The sequence below is a fragment of the Netta rufina genome (genome assembly GCF_964035555.1).
Source record: "Netta rufina genome assembly, chromosome: Z".
NCBI lineage: Eukaryota > Metazoa > Chordata > Aves > Anseriformes > Anatidae > Netta > Netta rufina.
In genome coordinates this window covers 71,816,245-71,843,785 of record NC_140126.1, presented here as the reverse complement: position 1 = coordinate 71,843,785, position 27,541 = coordinate 71,816,245, and the positions used below count along the sequence as shown (strand labels likewise).

The 27,541-nt window shown below is 37.6% G+C and overlaps 1 protein-coding gene across 1 annotated transcript in view; it reads left to right on the top strand.

The window, feature by feature from the left end:
• RASGRF2 (Ras protein specific guanine nucleotide releasing factor 2) overlaps nt 1–27,541 on the top strand; it is a 138,931-nt gene that overhangs the window by 32,971 nt on the left and 78,419 nt on the right. The window contains exons 2-7 of the mRNA XM_084305512.1: nt 11,589–11,695; nt 22,573–22,720; nt 23,363–23,452; nt 24,862–25,115; nt 26,293–26,372; nt 26,826–27,019. Coding sequence (XP_084161638.1) covers nt 11,589–11,695; nt 22,573–22,720; nt 23,363–23,452; nt 24,862–25,115; nt 26,293–26,372; nt 26,826–27,019 — 873 coding nt within the window. The remainder of the gene's footprint in view (nt 1–11,588; nt 11,696–22,572; nt 22,721–23,362; nt 23,453–24,861; nt 25,116–26,292; nt 26,373–26,825; nt 27,020–27,541) is intronic.

Below are 27,541 nucleotides of genomic sequence, written 5' to 3'. Positions count from 1 at the left end.
GTTGGTCAGACAGGACATGCCTTTCATGAACCTGTGCTGACTGGGCCTTCATATGCTGTGTGACTGCATTTAAGATGACCTGTTCCATCACTTTTCCTTGCACTGAGATCAGGAAAGCAGGCCTGTAGTTCCCTGGGTCCTCCTTATGGCCCTTCTTATAGATTGGTGTCCCATTTATAAATCTCCAGTCATCCAGGATCTATCTGGATGACCATGCCCACCGATAGATAACAGAAAGCAGCCCAGCAATCACATTCACGAAATACCTCAGCACCCTTGGGTGGATCCCATCTGGTCCCATGGACTTGTGACAGTCCAGGTGGAGCAGCAGGGAACACCAGTAATTCTTAAGTTACTTAAAAAGGAAACTTCTACATGTCCTTTGCTGTATTCATGACACTCATTTTGCTGAAAAATCAAATAAAATTTCTGGGTGTTTAAAGTACTTCACATTGCATAAACTTCAAAATATTTATTACTAACAGACAATCTATTGAGTGTATGACAGCTAACATGATTTTAGAGATTTTTATGAAAATCTGAAAAGACAACATGTACTGCAGTTTTAGTTGGGTAAATAGTTGACAAATGAATGTTTAAGTGTGTCATTGATACTGAACATTATAAAAATGTTGATTCCATCTCTATGGTGCTGCTTTTATAGCCTGAAAGTAAATTATTTTACACAAGCCGTCAACATGTTTTAGTATTCTCCTGCCAAATTTAGAAATGCAGTTGTTGGCTAGCCAGTTCCATTGTACAAGAGTTCTCTGTCTTCATATAAAGTATTTATGGATGTAACAGTCTAACCAATGTGAGGTTTTCATTTATAAAAGCAAGATAGGTTAGTTGATTGGATTAGTTTCAATTTACTGATACAGCATGTCTAAATAACTTCATCAGCTTAAGGAAATACAGTGAATCTTTGGACAAAAACAGGTGTTGACAAGGCATAGTCTGAAGTTGAAATAATGTGACAGAAGATTAGTAAAAGACTGTCTTATGGACTGAGTCACCATAATAGTTGCTTAGCCAAGGTGAGGTGCATAGGATTTTTAATTTTTTTTTATCATTGATGAAACCTTGGAGAACTTAAAGGATAGCAGTTTTAAGAACGTGTACAGAGAAGTTAAAGAAATTCGATCCAAAACTTCCTAGTGGGTCAGTTCTGACTGAATTCAAATGTAAGGTTGTTATCTAGGCAGCAAAACATACTTCTGGAGATGGAATAACCTTCTTTTTTGCTTAAGACTATATTCTGTCTCTTTTTTCCAATGATTGTTACTAGCTCCAATGCTAGCTGAACTAGCGAATGACAGAGTAGTTCATCCCTAGTGAACTGCAGAACAGAGGTGTCAGTGAGCCTGGGGGTCCTGAAAAGATGCTTTTTCCATGTCGTAAGGACACTCAGTCTTGATAGCCAGTTCTGAAAACACTGTATGTAGCTGACTGCAGTCAGCTTTCTATCTTCTATCAGAGCCCTAGAAATCTCCTGTCCGGGAGGGTGGAGCATGCCAGTCTTCCTCCTCATCTCACAGAATACTGCATTGGCTTGAAATTTTGGGTGTTTGTTTTTCCTAAAACTGTTTATATATAGAAATGATTATATATAACAGAGATGTAACAAGGTCTAGGATGTGCTGACTTCTGATTCTTGATTCCTTGATCGTATGTTGGCTCACTTCAGAGAGAGAAGCTCTGTTTATAGCAATCTTGTGTTGAACTCGTTTACAGCTGATCTATATTTGGACATCTTTGCACATGTCCTTATGTCTAAAATGAGCACCATAAATCTTACCTTGTAGAGGAACTGGAAGCTTAGTTACTGTCTATAAAGAGCGTTAAAAATGAGAAATCCTGTGTTTGTGTATCTTCCAAATATAAATAGGAAGCCAGCCAATTAATCTGCTTCTTGGTAATTAATACTTCAAAATTACTTGCTGTATAAAAATTGTTTGTGTGTATGACCTGGGTATATGCCTTTTTATTATTATTATTGTGTGTGTGTGTGAGTCTGCTGAGAAACCCAGACACCACTGTTGCAGTACTCTTCGCATGGACAAAATATTCAAAACTGAGTCTTGTTATATAATTTCCTTATTTAGCTGTTCACACATTATTTAAAATTAAGGTGCATGTATTTTAGTAGTGAGGGTAATTTGACATCTAGAACAAATAAACATAGGCTTAGGTAGATTTTCATTACTTTGTATGTTAGGATTGATCAGGGAGGTTCTCTGGCTCACGTTGAGCCTATGTTTGATGCAGGAGCTGTCTAGTGAGATTTTTCTGGTCTGCATTACCCAAGAGGTCTCCCTAGAAGATTATAAATGTCCCTTCTGCCCTTTAAAGTCTTATCTGCTAATTAAAATACAAGGATTTATTTTGTGGGACAAAACAAGGACTGAGGTAATTTACAGCTGAATTCATGTGAAAGAGCTCTGCATCATTATCAGATTTCTGACAAGAAAGTTGGATAACAGATGCTCAGAGTGTTTGTTGGACAGGGAGAGAATGGCTGTCAGTACATGAAGAAAGGTTAGGCTTGCTAAGAATGGTGAGGGAATGAGACACAAAAATAAAAATAAAAAAGTCTACTTCCTGAAATCTATATAAAACTGTCAGCTGATTGCATTGTACATGTGTACATTGTTGTCTCTTTCTCTCCATTCCTCCCATATGTCCTTTCTTTGTCACCTTGAAAAACACAGTGTTCTGCTAATACAGCTGTTGTATGCTGAGTTGCGAGGTTGGGCTGCGATCCTGATTCCTGTTAGATGTCTGAGGGCAGTCAGGAGAGCCTGGGAGAGGACCAAGATTTTCCTCCTCTTTGGCCCCAAGGGGAAGCAGCTAGTGACATAGAGGAGAGGGGGAGGCAGAGAGGAGAACTGAGGAGCTGTGCTCCCAGCCTCTGATGGAATAGGTTGTCAGTAAGAGTGATAGGATTTCTGTGCTCCTTTTCTGTTGTTTGTGTTGCAGTAGCAGAGGAGGTCGTGGTCCCAACATACACATATGCTGAGCTCTCTGCATATGTGTTGAATGTCTGTGTGCTGAAAATGGCTCAAAATATGAGTAAAAGGAACCCTTGGAAAGCAAGTGATTTTCCTTTTGCAAGGGAATATAAGGAATATATTAAAAAGAAATGGAAAACTGGGAGAGATCAGAAGCAATGTAGCTAAAGTGTAGAGGTTTAATTGATCAGTGTGATCTGCAGACCTGAGTGACATGTCCTTTTTCCAGTGCTTGAAAAGGTAAGAATCCTAGGAAAGTGATTCATGGCATATAGTGGGGAGCTGAAGAACACCCAAACCATTAGATATGAGAATAAATTTTGCCTGTCTCTTGGTTTAGGCATATTTGATTTTTTTTTAAATTATATTTTATATATATATATATATATATATATATATATATATACACCCAGCAAATATATATATATTTGCTGGGTATAGAAAACAGTTTTCACTTTATAGGAATTTATTTTATAGAAAGTATCTTCAGGGTACAGCTATCTCAAGATGTTAGATGTAGAGACATATCAGTGTCAGCCCCTTACGACCTTAGACGTGGGAGGAGAGGCTAAAGATAAGCAGGAAGGCAGCTGCTCTGGGAATGCTGTGAATGTTTACTATTGAATATGCTGGTATTGGGATGCAGCCTTTCTGGTCCCTTAAAACGTAGGTGAGGTGCTTTGTAGATTGCTTTGCCAAAGTCACACATAGTGGTAGAGAGCAAGTCCCCATGTGGGTTGCCAAAACCATTAGGAGACGTGTCATGCACAGATTTCCCAACAAAATCAGTAGTTTAACCCTTCGTTACAGTCTTTATTTCAGTTCAGTGCAAGACCCTGGGGACAGCAGCAGTAGAGAAATGAGTATAGTGAGAAGAAGGAAGAAGTCCTGCAGGTAGGTAATGCACAGCCTTACAGGCAAACAGCCTCCGTTTCCGACAGGAAATTGCCACTGGACACTGTCAAATACATTTTGAGAAGATGGTACCCGTGTTCTGTTTATTAGTAGTGAATAATTTAGCTGTGCTTACTGTGTTGTATAGGTTACTGTAGTCTTTATTTTCTGAAATTTCCTTTTGTACAGCAGAATTTTTCCCTGTTGATGAACTATTACTGAAGAACAAATGGTCTTCACTGAAAATTTAGCAGATGGGGCCATATTAGTCTGATTCTGTCATCCATGAAGACAAATGCCATAACCACTATGATTTGGCATCGTTTTGATTCAAGTCAATGGGGTTGCAGGATAATTATGGTCTACAGTGACCACTGCATATTATTCTTTTTGTATGTTTGTTTTACACACCAGTTGGGTATGGTATTTTTAAATAAATATTGGAAAGGTGTATAGAAAGGGATAGACTTCTGTATGTCCACCCTAAGTGCAATATTGCATGTTTAAACATATTGACCTCAGTGCTGTTTTTGGCTTAGACAGTATTTGCAGGATAGCTCAGGAACATGACTAACTGACACATGCCAAAATAGATTTTATAATGAAGTTTATAAATTGATAAATCCAGTATTAGTTAAGGAGAGAAGGCATCAATCCATCTCATCCACCACACAATGACTTAATTGTCTTTTATAGGGTTGCAGTATGTATTTGGCCAGTGTTTAACCCAAAACTGGAATAGATACTACAGCTCATCGCTGAATCCCCTCAGTGTGAGAGATGGCATTCAAAGAAATTTCTCATCTTTTCTTGATCCAGTGGCTTGGCAGATTCTTATTCTTGGCTTATTCTTGCTATGGCTTGGCAGATTCTTAAGATTTATTCTTATTTATTTCCAGAGTTTTTTCTCTCTTGTCCTGTTCAGTACCAGATTTCTATCTACAAGGCATGGTGAAGTAACATTAAGATGATTTAAAAACCCTTAATCCCTAATCTTCTCGAGCAAAACTGTGCCATCACAAAGAAACACATAAGATAAAATACTGCAGTGGCTCACTACCAGTTTTGCAAATTTCTTCTGTATTTCTTTAAAGAATCAAAATCAATCAGAGTATAACTGTAACGACTAAACGTGTATAAGTGCTCACATTACTCAAGATGTTTTATAGCCTAATAGTCTTGCCTGCTTTGTTATGTTTCTTTCCTAATTGTCCCTAGCATTCTCATTTGCTTTTTTTTTTGGCAGCTGCTGAGCAATGCACTGTTGTTTTCATGGGATTATTTGTCAAAATCCCAGGTTCTTACTTCGGAGTGGCAGTACCAAGCACAGAGCCCATCTTTTCACATGTGAAACCTGGAATATTTTGCCTCATCTGTGTCACTTTACATTTGTGTGCAACAAACTTCATCTGCCATTTTATTGTCCAGTAACTCAAGCGTGTTGAGTCTGCAGTTCTTCATAATAGGTTCTTGTCATTACTATCTTGAATAATTAACAAACTTTGTCATCCTTTGTAATCTGTTGTTCCAGTCCTCAGCGCAATTCTCTGAAGAATTGTCTTGATGACCTTTTTCCATTGTCAGAACTGACAGATGGTCCAATATTCAAATTATTTCCTAGCTTTTGATTTTTTTTTCTTCTTTTTATCAATGGAAGGACATTATTGTTTTAAGTCCTGGATGTTTAGTTCCTTTAAAATCTGTCAAAAACATTTTGAAAACTGTATCTTTGCAATCCAAATGCTTGTTGACCCCTTAAGAGAACTCTGCTGGGTTTAGAGGAGATGACATCTTTTTATATAAAAATAGTGACTTTTCCCAAGAACATCGTATTAAGTCTAATATCCACTAATTCTGTTCTTGTTATGGTTTCTAACTAATTGGTGTGATACAAATATGAACTGCATTGGCTTTGTAGATCTTCCTAGAAACTTAAAAAAAAAAAAAAATGTCATACTTTTCACCCTCCTGTCTGTTTTCATGTTAATTTAATAACAATGGGCTACACATTTCCGGCCAGTGCTAGTGGCACAGCAAATCCCAAGATAGGGCAAAACCCAGCCCTGGCATTTACTTTCCCATGATTTAAAGAAAAATATTTCCCTTCCTTCCCACTCCTAACATCCTTGTGATCCAGTGATGGGAAGGGATTGTTGCTTACCCCTGCCCAACATTTTCCTCACCTCCACACCCTCATCCTTCTGCACTGTTATTCACTTTAGGGATGCTGCCTTCTTCCAAAAACACTTTTTCCTTTCCTCCTCTTTCTGTAGGATTTAAGAAATATAAAATACATGTGATGTTTTATATTTGAGAGCTTGGGCAGTAGAAGACATCTGAAAACTTCATGAGTTAACATGTCCTTGAATAGTACAAGCTGCTTTGATTTAGACAGTGGTTTGCTGCTTTTCTTTCAAGGATTGCTGGAGAATCATGGATTGCTGCAGTGATTGTCCTCTTTTGCCCAATAATTATTTCCTAGCGCTTGAGATTGCATACAGATTTCCAGACTCTCAAAATTTCCTTGGAAGTCAAGAATGAGAAATATTTCTAGCCTGTCTCCTTCTATCTTAATTAGTTGTCTTTCCCATCTCTTTTACCCTCAAAAGATTTTCGGTGTGCCCTTATAAACATCAGGTTGTGAATGTAAGCGTCAATGATACAGCAAATGTTTAAGCTTCCTCATTATTTCATGTCGAAGACATGCCTTTGTTAAGACAAAGTCGTTGAGTGCACCCTCAGTAAGTCTGCAGATGACAGGAAGTTGGGGGGAAGTGTCGGTATGCCAGAGGGTAAGAAGGCCCTGCAGAGGGACCCAGACTGGTGCCCAGATTGATGGGCAGAGACCAATGGGATGAGGTTCAACATGGCTAAGTGCTGGGTACTGCACTTTGGCCACAATAACTCATGCAGTGCTACAGGCTTGGGGCAGAGTGGCCTCTTCTCACAGGTAACTAGTGGTAGGACCAGAGGAAATGGCCTCAAGTTGTACCAGGGGAGGTTTAGGTTGGAAATTAGGAGACATTTCTTCTCAGAAAGAGTGGACAGGCATTGGAACGGGTTGCCCAGGGAAGTGGTGGCATCACCATCCCTGGGGGTGTTCAAGGAAAGGCTGGATGTGGTGCTTAAGGACATGGTATAGTGGGTGACTGGTGGTAGGGGGGTGGTTGGACCAGATATCTTGGAGGTCTTTTCCAACCTTGATAATTCTATAATCTATTCTAAGACTTAATTTTCAGTAGCAATCTTGGTATACAAAGGTACACAGTTGGTATACATTTGTACTTGGTATACATGTGCTTGGTATTCATTTGTACTTGCCATTCTCTTCAATATAATGATTGGAATTTTCTTTTTAAATTCTTCTGAAGGTCCTGGCCTGAATGATGACATCAGAACTGCACGTTAAGTCATTGACAGATCAGGAAATAACATTAGGAAATGTTAGGAAATAACATGCTTAAGCTTTAAAATGTTTATTTTTTTTTTTTCTTTTAGTGTACTATGAAGAAAATTAATTTTATGTTTAATAAGGAAAATTTAGGGAAAAGCAATGCATAGGCAAGTAGCTATTACCCCACTACAATCATTTACAAGCCCACAGTACTACATTTGGTAGTCACCTTGGAGTCCTTTGAAACATAATTTAAATGTTTATATGCTGTGCTGAGGAAAGGATAAGATAGCAAAACCACTGTTGACACATGCATCTTTTATACGGTACGAGTTTTTCCATCCAGGCACTGAAAGCTGGTCAAATTTACAAGGAGCGGAAGGCAGGAGCTTGTAATAGGAGATGTCAGGCAGCATTATTACCTGTGGAAGTAGCTTTTCAGTCTGTGACATGTGGCAGCACCACTACGGGACGATTCGTGCTTGTTCCTCCTGGTCCTCTGGTGTCTCAGTAACTTCAAATAGTTGTTTCTTTTGTGAGTGTCGCTGCTAATTTACAAATGGAAAAGATATGTCGGATTACCTCAGTGCTAGGGGACAAAAAGTAGTAAACAGATGAAATAGGCACAGCAATGAGTTATCAAGGGACAGAGCAGAGATATCCTTTGCAGATTCCATGTGAGGTGGAGAGAAAAGAGTGAGCTGCGGGACCATCCCTGCTTATTGGGAGAGTGCTGCCCGTGTTGGTGTGACTCTCACCTCATAAACAGCAAATGCTCTCATCAGTCACAAGGGAAACAGCATGCTGTTGTTGAGAAATTTAGTCTTCAGGGTGTTTGTATTGATGGCAAATCTACCCTAGTATGCTCTAAAAGAGGTGTTGGCTATAAGGCATGTATTTTCTTTTTTATTTTATTTTATTTTATTTTATTTTATTTTATTTTATTTTATTTTATTTTATTTTATTTTATTTTATTTTATTATTATTATTTTTTTATTTTTTTATTTTTTTCCAGAAAACATCATGTTTTTCCCCTTTTAGAAAGCATGGTAACATTAAACCTTTTGCTGCCTTATTTTGAATACAGCTATTATCTGGACAACTTTATGAGGATGAAGTTATATATATTAATGCTGAGTTTTCAGCATAATAATGAGTGGCATTGAAATGCTCTGGTGAAGTACTTTCTGTCATGTTTTTAGTCTTGTTCCGGTCATGTCTCTGAAGTAGAAGTAATGATCAGCTCATTTCGTGGTCTTCCCTTCTCACCATAGGAAGGAACTTGGAGCAGTGCTAGGTAGATTACAGCCAGAGACGTGATACTCAGTAATATTCCTCTAGTGGTAGTGTCCTTGTCTAGTGTCAGCTTAGGAGAAGTTCTCTGGCAAAGATCTTTCAGTTAACACGAAGACTTATTTTTCTCGTGCTTATATGAATACTGAAAAGGTACCTTTAAATGAAACAAACGTGTATGTTTTATATCAAAATACAAATTGTTCATTTTATCTTCTGTGAGACTAAGGACTTTTAGAGGAAACAATAATAATAATAAAAAATTGTCCAACCAAACCATGGGCTTAATTTGAAACATGAGTGCCTGCCTGCGTGTCCAACAGACCTGATGAATGATGATGATGATAGTTGGTGTAAATGTGCCCTGTAGTTCATAAATACTTACTATCATCACTTCAGAAAACTAATAGGGTGTATACAGAAAGGTGTTTTTTACCTATACTGTATAAATTGCAGTGAAGTGGAAGCTGAATTGTTTATCAGATAGCATGGTAGTGCTAAAATTATATATCTGTGTATAAATAGATATACTTACGTAAGTCCATTCACATTCATCATAAACTTGAATATGCAGGACAGCATCATGGATGCCATCGTATTTTCTTATAGTAAGATGCTTTGCTGGATAAATGACATTTATTTCAAAAGGAGTTAAAATTCAGGGGTGACTTAGAGATTCTTTTTAGAGGTGTGCTATAATACTTTGCTTGCATTTTGCTTAATATAGTGTTGACTTCTGGATAATCAAGTGATAATTGATACTGATGCTGGATTGATACTTCAGCTGCACTGCATGATTATAAAAGCTTTTGTCTAACACTGTTATGAACCATCTGAACAATCTTATGGAACTCTTTTTTTTTTTTTTTTTCCTTTTAATGGAAAAAAAAAATGGAAAGAAAAGTGATTTACTGTTGAAAAATGCAGGATTAAGCAACTGAAAAAAATTAGAAAAACTAAGATTGTCCTTTGAATGATTTATTGAACTTTGGCTGTGCACTCAAGTATTTTTCTTTCAAAAACTCAGCTGGTCTGGGCCTGAACTTTCTTTGCATGGCCTCTTAAAATGTGAATATTTCTGCTTATTTTGTCTTGCTTCCGTTGTTTTAATCATCTGCTGCTGATCCTGCAGTATTTGTGGTCTTCTGTATGAAAAAAAGTTTTGTATACATATAACAGTTTTTAGTAAATAATACAATTCACAGATGAACAGTTTTCTTTTTGTGGAATGCCATCATATGTACTCATGTTACCTAAAATGAAAGCAAACGTAGGAACAAAATCAGAAGCTCAGAGGCAGATGGGTTTTGTAAATGTGAAGTCCCCAGGCACAAACCTAGATGCAAATACAGGTGCACGCACAGTGCTGGTGCCAGTGAATCTAATTCACCAGGGGTGTATTGAACCTGCTCTGTGCAGACTGTGCAGCTGACCTGTGTGTTTCGCCTGCACAGCAGGCTGCCAGATGCTTAAGGAGGGGCCAATAAAAGGCTGAAACACTCTTTTTTTTTTTTTAGGGACAGAATTCATTATAAATGTTGACAATATCTGCAGCCAATTCTCTGTAGGTAAAATTTCATCCCTTCTGTTTCTTGTTTATGCTTCCTCCTGCCTTGGAAATGCTTTTTTTATTCTGAGGTGGTTTTTATTTTCTTGATCCCCAGTACTTTGTTTGGCTTGGAGAGTTTTTTTTTTCTTTCCCACTTTTTTTTTTTTTTTTTTTTTTTCCCAGCTGAGCTGTGGATTTGACAAGGAAAGCAGAATGTTTGTTGACATCACTTCAGGTTACTTACTGCTGTAAACAGTGGCTCATGGAGTGGGAGAATGTAAATTGCATACCTCACTTGCTGGCTGGAGTGAGTGTGTAATTTGCTGTTAGATTCCAAAAAATGATTGCTGCCATGTGGTTACAGTAAGTTCCCTGTTAATTGTGATGATGAAGGAAGAGAGGTTAAAAAATTGTAGATATTGAAGAAAACTGAATAGTCTAGTGACGAAATGTTTGGCTCCAAGACCTCCTGAATCACACTGAATCTAGAAACTGCAGGCTGTGTGTGGGCAGGCCCATCACAGGTGCCCCCACCTGTGAAACAGCTGGCTTGCTAATGGCTGCATTTAAGGCATCTATTGAAATTACCAGTGTGTGTATAGTTAGAACATTTTCTCACCTGTTTTCACCTAAATCAGAATAATACTGTTTACTATCTGATTGTAAGTAACCTTGTGAAATGTGTTTTAAAGTAGATGACAGGAGGTTTTCCCCTCCCTATTAGGTAAGACTACATTATGAAAATGGCAAAAACTTCTTTGAAATTCTGCGTTCTACAGAACATGCCACAAATGAAGTCCTCTATGTAAGAAATGCCATCAAAGATATGATGCTTCTTTTATGAACAGCATTTTCATTTAAAAAAACATATATATATATAAATATATATATATGTTGCAATGATGATTATGGCTGGGGCTTCTCAAAAGAAGGGAAAAAAGTTTTCGGAGTGTGGGAAACAAGAAGTTTTGTCTCGTTCTTTTGCAATGGTGAAGAAATCATCTAGACCCAGTGTACATTCTTGTGATGAAGTTGTGTCATTACTGTATTTGGTATCCTTGTGATGGCATCTAAGAAAAATCTCAGCTGAAAAAGTGCAAGAAAAAAAGAACTATGGACACTCCACTTGTATTTGACACCCACTATTGTATTTGACCGTAGAAGCTACTGAGGGAATTATATTCTGTTGTCTTGTTTGTGGAAGTTTAAGAATAATAAATTATGGTAAGTTGCATGAAAGCCATTACATCAATTCAGAGGAGAATATGTTACAGATTTATTTTCATCTTCAATCTGTGTTTCATGACTGGTGGCTTAAAACACGTTTTCCTAGGCTGGCAATAGTGTGCACTGAATTTAAAAAGTCAGATTCTTTTTTGAAATTTTATGTATCCATTTTATTTAAAAGAGTTTCTGAACTTTTGTTTTTTCTTGTTTTAATTTGCAGTATTACTTTACTGTTCTATTTGGCCATGAAGGGCAGAAGCCACTGGAGCTCCGTTGTGAGGATGAAGTTGATGGAGATGAATGGGTAGAAGCTATTCACCAAGCTAGGTATGAAACCTGATCATTGATCTTAACCTCTGTTTTATTATAAACAAATTGTTAGTAATTTAAAAACCTAAATTCACTCACTCTCTAAACAAAAATACATTTAACAGTGTATTGGATGTATGTTACTTGCAATTCATGGATATGTTACAGAAAAAATGTGTTTATCAGTTTGTGCATACAGCGCAGTATTTTATCATTTGCAAGTGATTGAGTTCAGTTGGAACTTGTTCAAGAATGCCCTTTTACTGGAAACAACTCCTACAGTTAGTGTCCATCAAAGGCAAAGTGTGCTGTATGAATGAAGAAATAAGTGATCTGCTGAATGAATGAATCAGTATTCAAAAGCTCTTACACAGGAATAAATGTAAGAAACCATTGTCAAGCCATTTTTATGATATTATGATAAAATTTCTTCTTCAAAAATGAAGTTCTGAATGATGGTCAGTCTTGTGAATGGCAGGCATAGTAGTGCTTCCAGCCATGCAGTAATATTTCCCCGAAAAAAGTATGATCAGCAAATATGCAAGCTTTACAGTTTAAACTAAAAGAAAATCTGCTAACTGCAGGTTTGAGACATGGGCTGCAGAGGCAAGTGTCTTTGCTGAAATGCACTATCTCCAGCCTCCTCTCTTACATACTAACCTCAGCTAATCTACAATACCATGGTAACGCAAAAGGAAGAAGACAGTTTCTGAGTTGCTTAGAACCTAAGCCATGTAAACAGAAGTGGTTGCGTTTTATAACTAAAAAGAAACAACACCAGGGAGCAGTTTTTAATTTAGACCCTCTGAAATTAGTCCCTGCAGCTCCAGGCCCTGTCTCTTCTAGACACCCAGTCTCTGGATCTTTATCATTTTCTTAGTGGTGGTACCTGACTGAACAGGTCTTATGCTTTCTTGGAAAGCACCTGCTGCATTGTGGTATCATGAGCCACATTTTGCATAATAGTCCTGTCAGTGAGCACACTATTTCAGAAATGGAGAAGATATGGGGTGTTGAGTTCTCAGCCCATAACACCAGCAGACAGTTCTATGTTGTTCAGGTGAGATGAGAGAACTGTTCACCTTGCTACTGAATTTGGGTCAATTTCTTTTGTGAAGTATGACAGCAAGGAAAGGAAGAAAAGAGTTTGACTTTTTTGCCTCATGGTAAGGGCATCTGGGGAAAGCAGGATTCTGCAGCACGTTCCCTTTTCTGAGGATAGTTTTCTTCCTTTCTGTTGCCTGGTATGAAAGGCTTATAACCAAGAAGAGCTCACAACACTGAGTTACAATTTCTTCTTAGGACATTCATTCCATAAAAATATCACACACGAATTTCCATGGCAGCACTTAACAAAATATTAAGCCAGCTTTAAAAAACACGCAATTGAAAATATTGACAAACTTGCTCAGAAGAGGTTAGTCTTGAATTTTGCATCTGCCAGATTGTTACCAGCGCAACATTCAGAAGAGTGAGTCTCTGTTCTGCTAAGGAAGAGATCAGTGTGTTCATCTCCCTTGTACTATATAACTTTTTCACTTCTATTTGTGCTTATCATCTGAAGCGACAGTTATAATAATATGGAACTATGGACATAACTGTGAGGAGTATTCTCAGGGCCCTATGTCATTTGAGAGATTTTTAATTAATTATTTTTTATGTATTATTATTCATAGGTTTTAAATTTCCTATTATTTAAATTTCCTGTTATTTAAATTTCTGAAAATTTTTGGGGACTTGGTCCTTGCTTTTCATGTTCTAGTATTATATCTTGAGAAAATACCTGCAAGCACCAAAAACTCTGTGGAAACTTAGCTGCTGAACATGGAGTGTTGGACACTCTTGTGGTTACCTCATTATTCTGATGTTTTTCTACTTCGGTGCAAATTTCTTTATTTTTGCTTTGTGTTGTACCTAGCAAAAAACACCTGGAGTTGCATAACAGTTACTTGACCAAATAATAGTTACTTGAGTTTCACTAAAGATATATAAATATATAACTGAGAAGTAGAAATAATAGTTTTAGGCTATTCCCTAACATTTTTGACAACTTAATTAAATAAAAAATAATAAAACAATGTTGTCTCAGGGGTTATTTTTTCCTTCATCATAACAGCAGAATTTTTTCTTGTTTGTCTTTATTTTTGACATATGGGGAGAAGTTGCAGAAGCAACTTTTTGAATCTCTAGCTTTTTGTTTGATACATAAGATGTTTCTGACCCTTCCCTCAGACTTTTGTTTTGAATTGCTAAGTGACAGTTTGTGTAGCCTTTGGAGATACTTTTTTGCAATATCTCAGATATCTTAGGTAAAAATCTGAGGAGGTGCTAAGAACATCCCCCCTTACCATTAAACTGAAAATAGGTGTGGGAATATCTTGTTCTGGGTGAATACATCAGTGATGGCAATCCATGTTTTAGCTGAGACAAAGTAGGTTGGCTTTTTTGTGTTGTGGGTTTGTTTACTTTGTTTTGTTTTAGATTAATGTATACAAAATCTAATTTTGGATTGCTTTTTATGACTTTTTGCCAAATGCATGTTTGCAGTCATCAGAGTCTCTTTCATGTGGTTTAATTTGCAAGTTACAAACATAGAGTTGAAAAAATAGCCCTTTCCATCTTATTATATACACGTCCCACTTCAATAATTAGTTTTTTTTTTTTTTTTGGATGCAAATAAATAATTAAAGACTTTCTGCACTGGCATTGTCTATTGTTTCTTGGAAGATTTCACTATGGGTGGTAAGTTACTGTTTATCACTTAGGGAGTACTGTACACACTCTTTGAGAGCTGGCAGGCTTTTTTTTGTGCTGCAGTTAGATTCTGCAGTGCTTATGTTCACCTCCATACAGCCTCCTCCTCATCTGAGGGAGGATGGCTTATCAGCTTGCAATAGGATATGCAATTCAACATATTCTACTGGGACTCCATTCACTGTGCGCTACACCTGCTTTTCATTTTATTTCAATTTTTAGTGTTTCAGGTTTTCCATAATACCCAGAGTGGTGGAGTAACGTTTACTTCTTCCGAATTACACTTCGTTACTGGTGGATTCGTTCTTGGCAAACCCTGGCTCCTCCATCAGTGACTGCAAGTGGGATTTCTGTCTGGCAATTTTGTTCCAGAACTTGTTCTCTTATGCAAAACTCTGTTTCACCATCAGTAGACTGCGACTGTCTTTTTACTTTCTCTTACACATTCTTCTATGGTTTTAATATATATTTTTTTGCGTTTAACTGAAAACCTGTTAGGTTTCATTTTTTAATGTGTATGCAGTACTCATCATTTTTTTTGGTATTTTCTACTTTACCTTATTGGAAAATCTTGAACTAAGCACCCCAGGCTGTAGTTTTGCATATGCTTTAAACCTGCACAAGCCCACATTGCTCCTGAAAGAAACAGCTGTTGTTCTGCTCAGTCAGCCATTCATTCCCACACCTTTACCAACCCTTCCCTCAGGCTGCCACAAGTGTGAACTTAATTGGGAAACTGATATGCACTAAAAAGAATGATGTGTTGCTTGTTCTTTGCCAGCTTAGCTTTAATCTGTCTCAGTTCACTGGATCTGTTCACTACACATCCACACAGTACACCTGTGTTCACCACGCAAGGAGAAGGGAAATAGATGGGTGAGACGTAGGAGAGCAAGTGTGCTGTGTGGGTGAGAAGAGTGGGAGTGTTTCTTTCAGCTACTTTGCTGTTTAAAGCATATGATGAACTACTGCCCTCAAACTAGCAGCTCTTAAAGAAAAGGATCATTCTTCAGGTTTGTTGGCACACTGTTGCCTGATAATGCAGGGTGTATTTTGCAGAGCATTTTGCAGACAGTTCTAAGCTCAGCGTGCTAGCTCAGAGCTGCCCAGAAGCTCACAGCAAGCACCTTTGCTACTAATGCCTTCACATTGTACAGGTAATAATAACAACAATTTTGTTGTTTCCAGTTGGCTGGGAACAGATCTGAAAGGATTTTAGTAATTCTTAGAACATGTGCAAAGCAGTCTTATATCTGCCTTTCAAATAATGTCTGACTAGATCCACAGAACAAAATGACAAGGGTTGCCAGATCTGGTAGCGTGACAGAAGCAATGCTGCCTCTCCTTCTTGTACCCAGGCTGAACCAGAGGTGAGCCTCAGCATGTATTCCCAACACAGATGAGCACACATGCAAACATAGCTGACTACACAGACCAGCACAGGCAGAAACATGCAGCACCCTTGCAGGTATGGACATCATCAGCAGCCTTATCCAGTTTCCTTTCCTGGCTGATCAGGTTGAAGGTATGTTAAATGGAAAAATATGCATACATACAATACGGATCCCTCAAATAAACAGCCTATACATTCAGTCTGTCCAGGAACTGGCCCTGGATCCTTGGTCTCCCCTGTTGCTGGAAGCTGGAAATGTGCACTCCAGGCCTCCAGTCTCATTTCAGTTGCTGGTCCTAAGTCCACCTCGCTGAGGGGTGAGGATTGCTCCAGTGACTGGCCTTATACACTCGGCCTAGCTGGTATCTGGCCCTTGGATATGCTCATTTCCAGCTGTCACAGAGAAACACACGTGTGCAAATGCATTTCTTAGTCAGTCACCCAACCTCATGGTCTTCTCAGTAGCTGAACAGGATCTTCAGTGGCAATAGACAACTTGCAGACTCTCTGATGATCCCAGTTTTGCTGCCTCTTCAGTACCAAGCTTCCAAGGATCTAATCTGATCCACTGGCTAGCCTGGCCTGATACTCACTAGCAATTGCTCCCTGACACACACACACACAATATGCACACACCTCTGCCTCTCCAGGCACTGCAGACACAGGGCCCCATGGCCTGCGGTCCCAACTGCACATGCTGGCACTTAGAGCTTCATGCATGCTTATACAGAGTTCTCTGACCCAGGCAAACAGACACTGAGTTCAATGCAAAGACAGCAGACTGTGCCGGGCATGGCCAGACGAGTGTACTGCATCAGCAATCTCTTTACATGTGAGTTTTCATCTCCTTTTATCCCTGTAACTGTCTGCTTTCCTCCTCTTGTTCTGTGAACCTCCTTGAGCTCTCCCTTTCCTTGCCCTTGGTTCCTCCTATAAGCATGCTATAATGAGTCTTGTACAGCATTAGGTAGTATATTTCATACCTCTGTAGGGAAAAACGTTTTCAGTTTAAAATGTGATCCAGAGAGCTTTTCCACTGACTCAGCTTGATGGATTTCCCTTTGTCAATGACAGGAGCTGGGTATTTGTTTCTTGACTGGACCATTGGGGTTCCCCTGCCTGACACTGTGACCATTCCTGTGGAGGTGGGCCATTAATGGGCTGGTTGGTCTATGATAGCCATGGGAGTAGCCAGGACAGGGGGCTCAGATTATTTGTGTTTGTTAAAATCTGTCTTTTGTCACACACCCTAACATTTCCACCCTTAGAAACAGAACCAGAGAGGACTGTGCCACCTGTGCTTCTTGCTCCTGGAAACCTGTCTTATCCCCCAGGAGAGCTATGTTCCTGTAGCTGACATCTTTGCTGCGGCAAAGTGCTCCTTAAGTTCATGAGGGGGGCTTGCATGTCTTGGCAGATAAGTTCCTGTTGTATTTCCCATCTCTGTCATTTCCGTATCAGCACACAACGCTTTAGGTAGACAAAAAACTCCAAAGGCTGTGATAATTGTATTGGTAATTATGGCTGTCCAGGTGATTGGTGTGGTAGTTGTTTTCTAAGTAAATCCTTGAAATCCCACCAATCCCATCCTCCTGAGACAGTAGCTACAAGTTCTTAACAGCTCAGTGGAGCCTCAGTTCATGTAGTGAGGAGTATGCCTTCCCATTGTATTTGGTCTGTACTTTATATCTGCTGTTGAATTATGTCCCAGTTTTGCATAAGGGAGTAATGTGCCTTTCTGCCCAAGTTTGTTTGTAGATGAATTCCTATAGTGAGATTTTCTTGGATAAAAGAGTGCCAGAACAATTGAAACAGCTGCTCATTTTGTGTGAGTTGTAGCGGGCCCCGTGTTTTGGAGTTTGATGGGTGATTAATGAGGTGTGTTTTCAGGATTGTCTCACTGTCTCATAAGAGGGTAGCATTCCCCTCCACATTATCCATGGTCCTAGAGCGATTCGCCAACTCACTTGGCTTGGTTTCACAAACTTTCCAGTGGCTGTTGGGGCCACTCTTTTGAAAGGGTTTGTGTTCCAGTTTATTTCCATATCTCAGTTAGAAAAATCAAGAGCTGTTTGGGGTGTGGACTTTGCATGTTTCCTAGTATATCACCCCCTACGCCTCACCCTGATTGCTGTAGTTGTTCATTAGTCCAAGCGCCATTTTCCATCTGTTTGACTGGAAATCAGCTGACACCAGTTTTACAGCCTTTTTAAACAGCTGTCCTACTGTGTCTGAAAGTCCATCTTAATTTTATATTTTCCAGTAAGCCCCAGCCCTGTAACTCACAGCCATAGGTCATCTTTGATATCCCATATGATAAGGAATTCATTAAAGCTTAATTGTAATTGTGTACAGGTGGTCTCACAAATCACATTGTCACAGTCATAGGGGTGGATTGTGTAAATTTTGTTGTAACTTTTACCATCCACTGTGTGGGTGTTAGTATGATAGTAGACTTAAAAACCTGGCTGGAAGCTGTTCCTCCTTTGGTGAGGATTCCTATAACTGCTTGAGGGTAGTTCAAACTGGCAGATGGATTTGCAATTTCTTTTGCATGCAACACCCCCAAAGTCAAGTTGCCTGCTTTTCACAAAGAACTGATTAGGTTGCATTTTGTATTTCATGTCTTTAGGGTGATTTGGTAGAGTCATAAATAGTTGTGCCCAGGTCCACTGCATGGTGTTTTCAGCTACCTGAATAGTTTTAGTACAATTAACATTCAGTACAAAGAATCATAGAATCATTCAGGTTGGAAAACACTTCCAAGATCATCTAGTCCAACCTTTAATCTACTACTGAACACGTCCACCACTAAACCATGCTATTAAACACCACATCTAAACATTCCTTGAAGACCCCCAGGGATGGTGACAAAACCACTCCCCTGGGCAGCCCATTCCAATGCCAGAAAGAAATCTCTCCTAATATCTAACCTAAAGCTTCCCTGGCACAGATAACCATAATTCTGTTCTGAATTCAGTACAAAAATCCATTGTATTTGCTGATATCACTACTGGAGACTTCTATCTTCATCTGCTTCTACAAAAGGGAGTTCCTAACAATAAGACACTTCCTAAATTTCTGCATTTTTCCTATATTTTCAGAGCATGTCAACTCCCATGGGGTCTAAATGAGGCATATTTTTTTCAGGACATGCTTTGTTTCTGCCTATCTCTATGTGCTAGGTAGTGATCAGTCAAAGCTTAAGGTTCTTGTAGTTATCTGCCTGTGCGTGCAATATTAAGAGATAGGTATAGCCTCACCTTTCAGATTGCTCAGTCTTTGAGTCTTACTACCTATTGTGTTAATGTTGCAGAATCACTTCTCTCGGTAAAATGTTAACACCACCTCACAGAAATCCATGGTTCATAGTAGTTGTTTCCTTCTGTTAAACAATGTGTTAACAAGAGAACTAGATCCAGGCTGTCTTCCTACAGGTTGTTTTAGGAATTTTTCATCTGCCTTTGACATTTGAATGCTTTGATACCATTTTCTTTAATGATTGATTTTGTATACATGTATAATCAATGAGAAGCCTGCTGATTCATTATTGAAGCCATGCCCTATTTGAAGGCTCCGGGGATTATGCTGGATATACACATTAGCAATTTAGGCATGATCTCTTAACTCTTAAATGCAAAGAAAGGGTTGAAAAATGCAGAGAAAAGGGTTGTTAGAACTGAGAGAACTGTATTCCAAAATCATGTAATTTTCATTTCCCAGGGCAAGTAGCAGTTCTGAGAACAAAAATGTCTCACCTATTCTAAGTTACTGTAGGTGTACATAGGTTTTTCTAATTAACTCCTTTTTGTACTGCTAATTATAGAAGTGAAGGAAATGTTTGGTTTGCAGGCTGAGACTGACATTTTATTCAGCCAAGGCCACTATCCAAGCAAAATATACTATATACATCTCAAAAAGAAAAAAAAAAAAGAAACTTTTCAGTCTTTCACAGTAAAGTTCTCATTCTCTAGTAAAGAAAGACTAATGCATCTTAAGAAACTGAAAAATCTGGATGAAATTTCTTCCCCTAAAGGATAAAAATAAAAATAATAAAAAAAGTAAAAGAAAAACATTGTATATGTTAGTATTCTGAATCTTACATCAGTTCTTACTATAGCAGCTGTTCACCCTTTATGATTCTGTGTTTTCCTTGTTCTTAAATAAAGACAAATTCAAATCTCTCTATCTTTTTTTTTTTTTTTTTAATGGAAACATTTTTTAGTGAAAGCAAGAAAGAAAATTTTTAAAAGGAAAAATATCAAAAAAAAAATGGGGGGGGGGGGGTGGGGAAGAGGCCTGTCACCTGTTTGGATCTGCTTCTGGGTAGAAAAGTCTACTTCTCATGTTAAATGTAAATCAAAGTGGTGCTTCAGGTGCTAAGGACTAAATTTTCCTCTTAGTTACATATGCTTTTGTCTTTGTAACATTTCTTACCATTGTAAAAGTTCAAGTGCTACCTATGTGTCTAACTCAGACACTTCTCATCATTTGCCAATGCTTCTTAAGATGCAAGGAGACTAAGTATTACAGTTCTGAAAAAAACAAACAAACCACAGTTCTTGAAAAACAGAAAGGATCGTTAATAAACATTTTTAAAGCACTAAATCTCTTAAGTTATTATCTTTTGTTCCACATAAGGTATATGGATTGCTCCATAGTAGATTTCTTCAGGGATGGTGTTTTATTTGTTGGAAGAGATGCTCAGTGACTATTTTGGCTATTTATTGTTTACAGTTGCAGTGGTAAAAATATGAAATTAAATGCAGTTGAAATGAATTCACTTACTATTTTTCTCATAATGCATTCAAGGAGGAAAAACTTTTGCTTTATGGTGGCTGTGGGAACTTATTCTATTTTAAATCTAAGCTTGCTTTTTAGGTTAAGCAGTGAATTTAATGGTTGTACTAAACAGTGCCCCCACAAGTATGTAACTCTGCCAATACTGATTGAATTGGCAGTAAATATATATACTGAAAATGATGAAGAGGATGCACATTGCTACATTTATAAAAGCAGCACAGTATTTAATAGGAAATGATTGTTTTTAAATGAGTGCCGTAACAAGCGGAAAGAAATCAAAAAAGAAAAGATGTGCAATCCAAAAATCCCATCTGTCAAATCCTGTGCAAACATGATAGCAGGAAAGTTATGATAGATCGTAAAATAATAAAAGATCCCTTGCCAAATGTTAGGCCTTACTTCTACCATGTTTTGTGTTTGGTCTTTATCGTGCAAATCACAGAACCCCAGAATGGCTTTGGTAGGAAGAGACCCTAAAGACCATCCAGTTCCAACCCCGCTGCCATGGGCAGGGACACCTCCCACCAGACCAGGCTGCTCAAGGCCCAATTCCAGCACTTCCAGGTTCTTCTCCACAGGGCTCCTCTCTATCCATTCACTGTCCAGCCAGTATTTTTGCTTGGGATTGCCCTAGCCCAGGTGCAGGACCTTTCACGTGGCCTTGTTGAACTCCACAGGTTCGCACAGGCCCACCTCTCAGGCCTGCCCAGGTTCCTCTGGGTGGCATCCCTTCCCTCCAGCAGGTTGATTACACTGCTCAGCTAGAGTGAGTGGCTAATTATTTAAATCCCAGAGGAACAAGATCCCAGAGATTAGGTAAAGAGGCTGTACATGTCTGTAGATTTTGCTGAATCATTGCCAGCAAACAAGCACTTCATAGGACTGTACTTTTTCACACATTTAAGTTATCTATGTCAGAGAGATTGAATCACATGAAAGATCAGTCTGGTGAAGATGTTGAGTAGGAACAGCTGATTTCTTTATCTCAAGTTGTAAAGAGTACTTCCTATATGATCACGGAACGGCTTGGGCTGGAAGGGACCTTAAACTTTGTCTAGTTCCAACCCCCTGCCATAGGCAGGGACACCTCCCACCAGACCAGGTTGCTCAAAGCCATATCCAGCCTGGCCTTGAACCTCTCCAGGGATGGGGCATCCACAGCTTCTCTGGGCAACCTGTTCCAGTTCCTCACCACCCTCTGAGTGAAGAATTTCCTCCTAACCTTTAATCTAAATCTTCCCTCTTTTAGTTTAAAGCTATTGACGCTCGTCACGGCTCTGGTTGTGATATTTAATTGCTCTATGGACACTGTCCCTTTTCAGGAAAATACTAATTGATGGAAAGTAGCTAAAAGATAAAAGAAAGGACTGATAGCACAGTTCCTGTTACTAATTAGATTAAATGCATTTATTTGAGTAATATCAAACTGACCTCATAAATAAAACAGGTATTAGCAAACCAAAATAGTAATGTTGAAGGTTATTATGGGAATCCTTGAAGAAACCTGAGAGGTAGAGAGAATTAGAAATAGTTCAGATGAAGTATCAAATGCTTCTCCCAAATCCCCACAGATGACAGGAAGAGGGGAAAAAAACAAACAAAAAAAAAGTGCAGCCCTTAAAATAATTAAAGAAATGGAATGAATAGAGTTCTTGAGCTTAAGCTGAAAATTAGAAGCTTTTAAAAAGATCAGTGCAATTATCTTGCTTTGGGTTCTGTGATAGTGGATACTGCTGACTCCTATCTCTAAAAAGATTATTGAACACTTCATAGGTTTGGATTATTTATGACTAAGCTATTAATTTTATATTAGGTCAAACAAATGCACGTTTGCAGATTTCTTGTCATTAATGTGATTTTTTTTTTTTTTCTGTCAATATTCCATAAGGAAATATGAAAGACAACATCTGGCTACTTTTACTAAATTAAATGTTTTCTTTTTTAGTTATTCAGATATTCTGATTGAAAGGGAGGTACTGATGCAGAAGTACATTCATCTTGTGCAAATTGTAGAGACTGAGAAAATTGCAGCCAATCAACTTCGACATCAGCTTGAAGATCAAGACACAGAAATTGAAAGACTTAAATCTGAGGTATGTGACAGAATCATCAAACAACCAATCAATTGTAATGTTTTGCTGTGTGCATTATAATCATTTCTAATATTTCTGTAATATTTGCAAAAATAACTGTACCCAGTAAGGTCTACATGTAATAGTCCTATGAACCCTTGGCTAGATGTTTTCCTTAGAAATATTACATGCAGAAAATCTGATTGGATTACTACATTGTCAGAGACTTTAAGATGACATGTTGCTTTGCAATATTGATCCCACTGATGGTATTATTTCCCACCTGTCTTCACAAATGGTATTGGTCCTCTAAACCCTGTCTTTGGTTGTGATATTATTGTGGACCATTCCAAGCTACTCTGTTTCATTGAATGTTAAAAGTTTTGTTGCAGTTCTGAGCTGAGAAGGTCTGAAAGACACACTTCATTTCGAGAGGAGAAGCATATCTCTTTTGGTCCTTCTGTCATCTAGATCAAAAGCCTTGTTTGTTTTCTGAGAATTGTGTTTATATCCCTGTGACCAAAAATGTGCTTGTCATTCCATGCAGCTTTAACAGTCTTTAGGAAGAGCTTTTGAAGAAGGCAAAGAGATTTTTCTATTAGTTCTGTAGCAAATAATTTAGTTGCATTGAAAAAGCATTTAATGAATGGTTGTTTTTGTCAGATTATAGCTCTCAATAAAACAAAAGAAAGAATGCGACCTTATCAAGGCAACCAGGAAGACGAGGATCCAGATATTAAAAAAATTAAAAAGGTAAATATGCAATATTCTGTGTTTGAAAGGAGAAAAATGGAATGTGGGAGGTTGATTGTATATTTTAGTCTGTCTAGTTTTGCATTCAGGTACTGTTTGATTAAGTACGCTCAACTGTCCAGATGTCTTTTGACCTGATCCTACTCAAACCACTTAAATTATATCAACTTAATACATTTCAGGGGCTCTTTATCCCTGAGAGTCTTTGTTACTTCAGTATTTGTTTTTACTTTTTTTATATTCAGTTGATTAGAGAAGGTTGCACTTTGCATTTGACTGCTTATGAAGGGTGAAATTCAGTCATTGGCTATGTCCTGTGGGAATCAAGAATGTAGTAACTTTATACTCCTTTCTTATAAAAATGCTTATAAAGATATAAAAGAATAGCTTAAATTGCATAATTTCTTTTCTGTTATATGGACTTAGTTTCACTACCCATTTCTGGGTCACATAGTCTAAGTCAGGTATTGAGTTGGTATGAATTTTCCTTTCCATACAGATTTAACATTGTAATAGAGCCAGAAATACCTCTTTTAGTACAAGGAGAGTTCTGATTCTGATTCACTGCATTCTACATCTTGATTGTTTTGACAGTTGCCCCTCCCCCCTCCTTTTTTTTTTTAAAGTTATTTATTCAGAGTAAACTGTTACCAGTGAAGTTTTCCATTTCTCTTTCAACATGAATGATCATCACACCAAGGTCAAGGAAGTTTTCTGTGACCAGAAGTAGACCTTTTCTGTAGTCTTTTGTCCACTTGTAACTTCAATGGGTATTATACCTAAGTAGATTTTTCTGTGACATATTATTTTCTGTGACCTCTTAAAAATGGCAAATATCTGACTTTTCTTTATAATGGTATCACTGGCCTAGGTGTCTGATATTAAACAGCATATGTAGCTTTAAATGCAAACATTAAGTAGTATCTATACAAAACAAAAATCAAACTGAGCCTAACAGCTGTTTCAGAATTGTGTCAATGCTGATACGAAATCTATTTTGAAATGCGTTCCATGAAAACCGTGAAAACAATATGATTGAGGATATAAGAAAGTGAGAAATATGTAAGGGGAAGTAAAAGGAGTTAAAATAATCTGGGCAGATAACCTGGATAGTTGTGCTGACAGGAAGAGTATATGAAAAGGTACAACCTTTGAGCCTGCGGTAAAAGTTACTTTGATATGTATATGGTTGGGAAACAAATATTACCAACGTTATCAAATGCTTGTGTGACTTCTATTATTAAATAGATATCTAAAAAATATAATTCAGGAACAATTATGGATCAGTAATGTTTTAGAGGGCAACACATTTATTTTTTTGACAAGCATTTCACACAGATGGTTATTTCTACAGTGAAAAACTTATTTTAAGTAATCTCATTCTTCTTTTCTACTTGGTGTTTTTTTAGGTTCAGAGCTTTATGCGGGGCTGGCTATGTAGAAGAAAATGGAAGACTATTGTCCAAGATTATATTTGTTCTCCTCATGCAGAAAGTATGAGAAAAAGGAATCAGATAGTTTTTAACATGGTTGAGGCTGAATCTGAATATGTGCATCAACTTTATGTTCTTGTGAACTGTTTTCTGAGGCCCTTAAGAATGGCTGCAAGTTCAAAGAAGCCACCTATCAGTCATGATGATGTCAGTAGTATTTTCCTCAACAGGTAAGTTGTTTTTTTTTTCTTTTTAAAGTTGCTTTTAGGGATTTGCCTGACCACTTCTTCCCATTCTGCTTGAATTTGCAGTAGTGAAGTTTGGCATTTTGTTGTTGTTGTTGTTCTGATGTAAGTAATGTGACTGACGAGGACCACATTTCCTTAGGGTAAGAGGAAAGGTGCTGTCTGTGATGCTGTTTGAAGCCAGTTAGTCCTCTGTGCCTCCTTACATTCTTTGTCTTCTTTGCTAGAGGAATATAATGCCTCATGGGGCAGTTCTTTTAAATTTCCTGCCACCTTTCTTCTTTCCTTTTCTCTTATGAGAGCAAAATTGGACTTAATGGCCTCATATGATCCAGATAAGACCCTGAGGATGACTGTGTCATATTTCCTGTTTGCTTTTGCCATGCCTAAGGAACCTCCTTCTCTCTTGCTTGTCTGTTCACATCCTACAAAAAAGAATTGTTCTTTACATTAAGCATCCAAGTGCCATTTTAATGAGTATGCAAAAATAAGCCAACAGGCATCTAGAATTTGAAACAGGATTGAGATTGCATCCAAGTCTGCCCCAAAATTCTAAGAAAAATAATATGGTGCTTTAGTTATGAGACAGGCTTCCCTTTCATAATAGTTTATGCATAATCGTTTCACTTACAATTGGGATTCCTCTAATGCTGATTCTGCTGACCTCATGAGCTAAAACACAATATTAAGGTTCATGTTATAGAAAAGTTCTAAGCTTCAAATTTTGAAGAGCAGCAAATAAGAATATAGATGACTACCACTGGCTAGAAGTTTTCTGCATCTTATTGATCCTTTTGTTTAAGAGGAGTATTTACTGTGTATTTACTGAATGCACTGCCAAGGATACTCTATTATTTAACGTGTGGAATATGTTATTTAGTAGATGCTTTTATTTAAAAGACTAAGCAGTTAGAATATGCTTTCTACAGTAAATACTATGCATTTTGAAAAGATACTATGCTAAAAATTTTATACAGTATAATCAAATGAGGTATTTACTTGTATAATAATGACTGTCTTCTATTTTTTTCTACTGAAGTGCAAAATACACTAATATGCATGAAGTTCCAATATCCAAATGTTCCTCTTTGAATTACAAATGAGAAAATAGACCTGAATTGTCTTTTTTTTTTTTTTTTTTCTTTAAATACTTGTTTTTCAGTGAAACAATCATGTTTCTTCATGAAATATTTCACCAAGGTTTAAAAGCAAGAATAGCTAATTGGCCTACCTTAATTCTAGGTAAGTTACTGTATTTTCTCTAAGGGTACAATTTTCTTAATTATTTTTGAAACTACAGTGGCTGTTTTTTTTTTTTTTTTTTTTTTTTTAAATAAAGATAGTGTCCTTTTTGAGTGGAATACGTTTGCAGAAGTAACACCATGTGATCTGGTGTAGTGAATGTTCCATGTGAGCAGTAATATGACTCTCTCGAAGTCCATATACGAGAATGCTTCTGGGTTAGCCTCTACGCTAAGCATTGTTTAGACATGGGCCCCTGAATTTTCAGTGATATTAGCTGATTACTAATCAGAACAACTGTATTTTGGCAGGTGGAGGAACCAAGTTTAATGCTTCTAAAATCTCAGTACTGATTACAGTAATTCACTTCCATAGAATATAGTAGTTTCTTTGAAAATACATTCCAAGAGATGGGTAGCTGGAAAAAAAAAAGCATTTTTTGACTTTTTCTAGCTGACTTATTTGACATTCTGCTGCCAATGCTGAACATATATCAAGAATTTGTTCGGAATCATCAATATAGTCTACAAGTACTGGCAAACTGTAAGCAAAACAGAGATTTTGACAAACTCTTGAAGCAATATGAAGCCAACCCAGCATGTGAGGGGCGAATGCTGGAAACTTTCCTTACTTACCCCATGTTTCAGGTAGTCTCTGTACATTTTTTTCACTGTTTGTTTTTATTGTTTGGTTGAATCATTTTGTGTTACTGAAATTCTGATTAATAGAAGATGCTTTTTGCTTAACTAAAGTAGTCTTGTGCAAATTAATTTAGTTTTCATTTATTTATTAGGCACTGCCTGTAGAGATCTTTTCTCCAACTACACTGATTCAGCTCTATCCAGAATCTTGTGTACATTCAAGGAGAATGTTAGATGAGGACTAGTGCCAAACAAAAAAGAAAAGCTGAGAAACAAATTCTCAATTTCTGACCTGCTGCAGGGATATGCAGCAATGTAACTGGTATAACAAGCTAGAACAACCACAAGCATTTTACAAGGAATACTCTTGGAAACCATTTTGTTCTCTAGTGACCTGGTCTTTAGAAAATGAACAATATTCTGCAGAAGTTTTGAAAACTTTTTTAGCCTTGTGATACTTTGTCTTGATCTGCCTGGATTAATTATTTGCAGCTGTTTTCATAGGTCTATGAAATGCTGGTTTGAAGA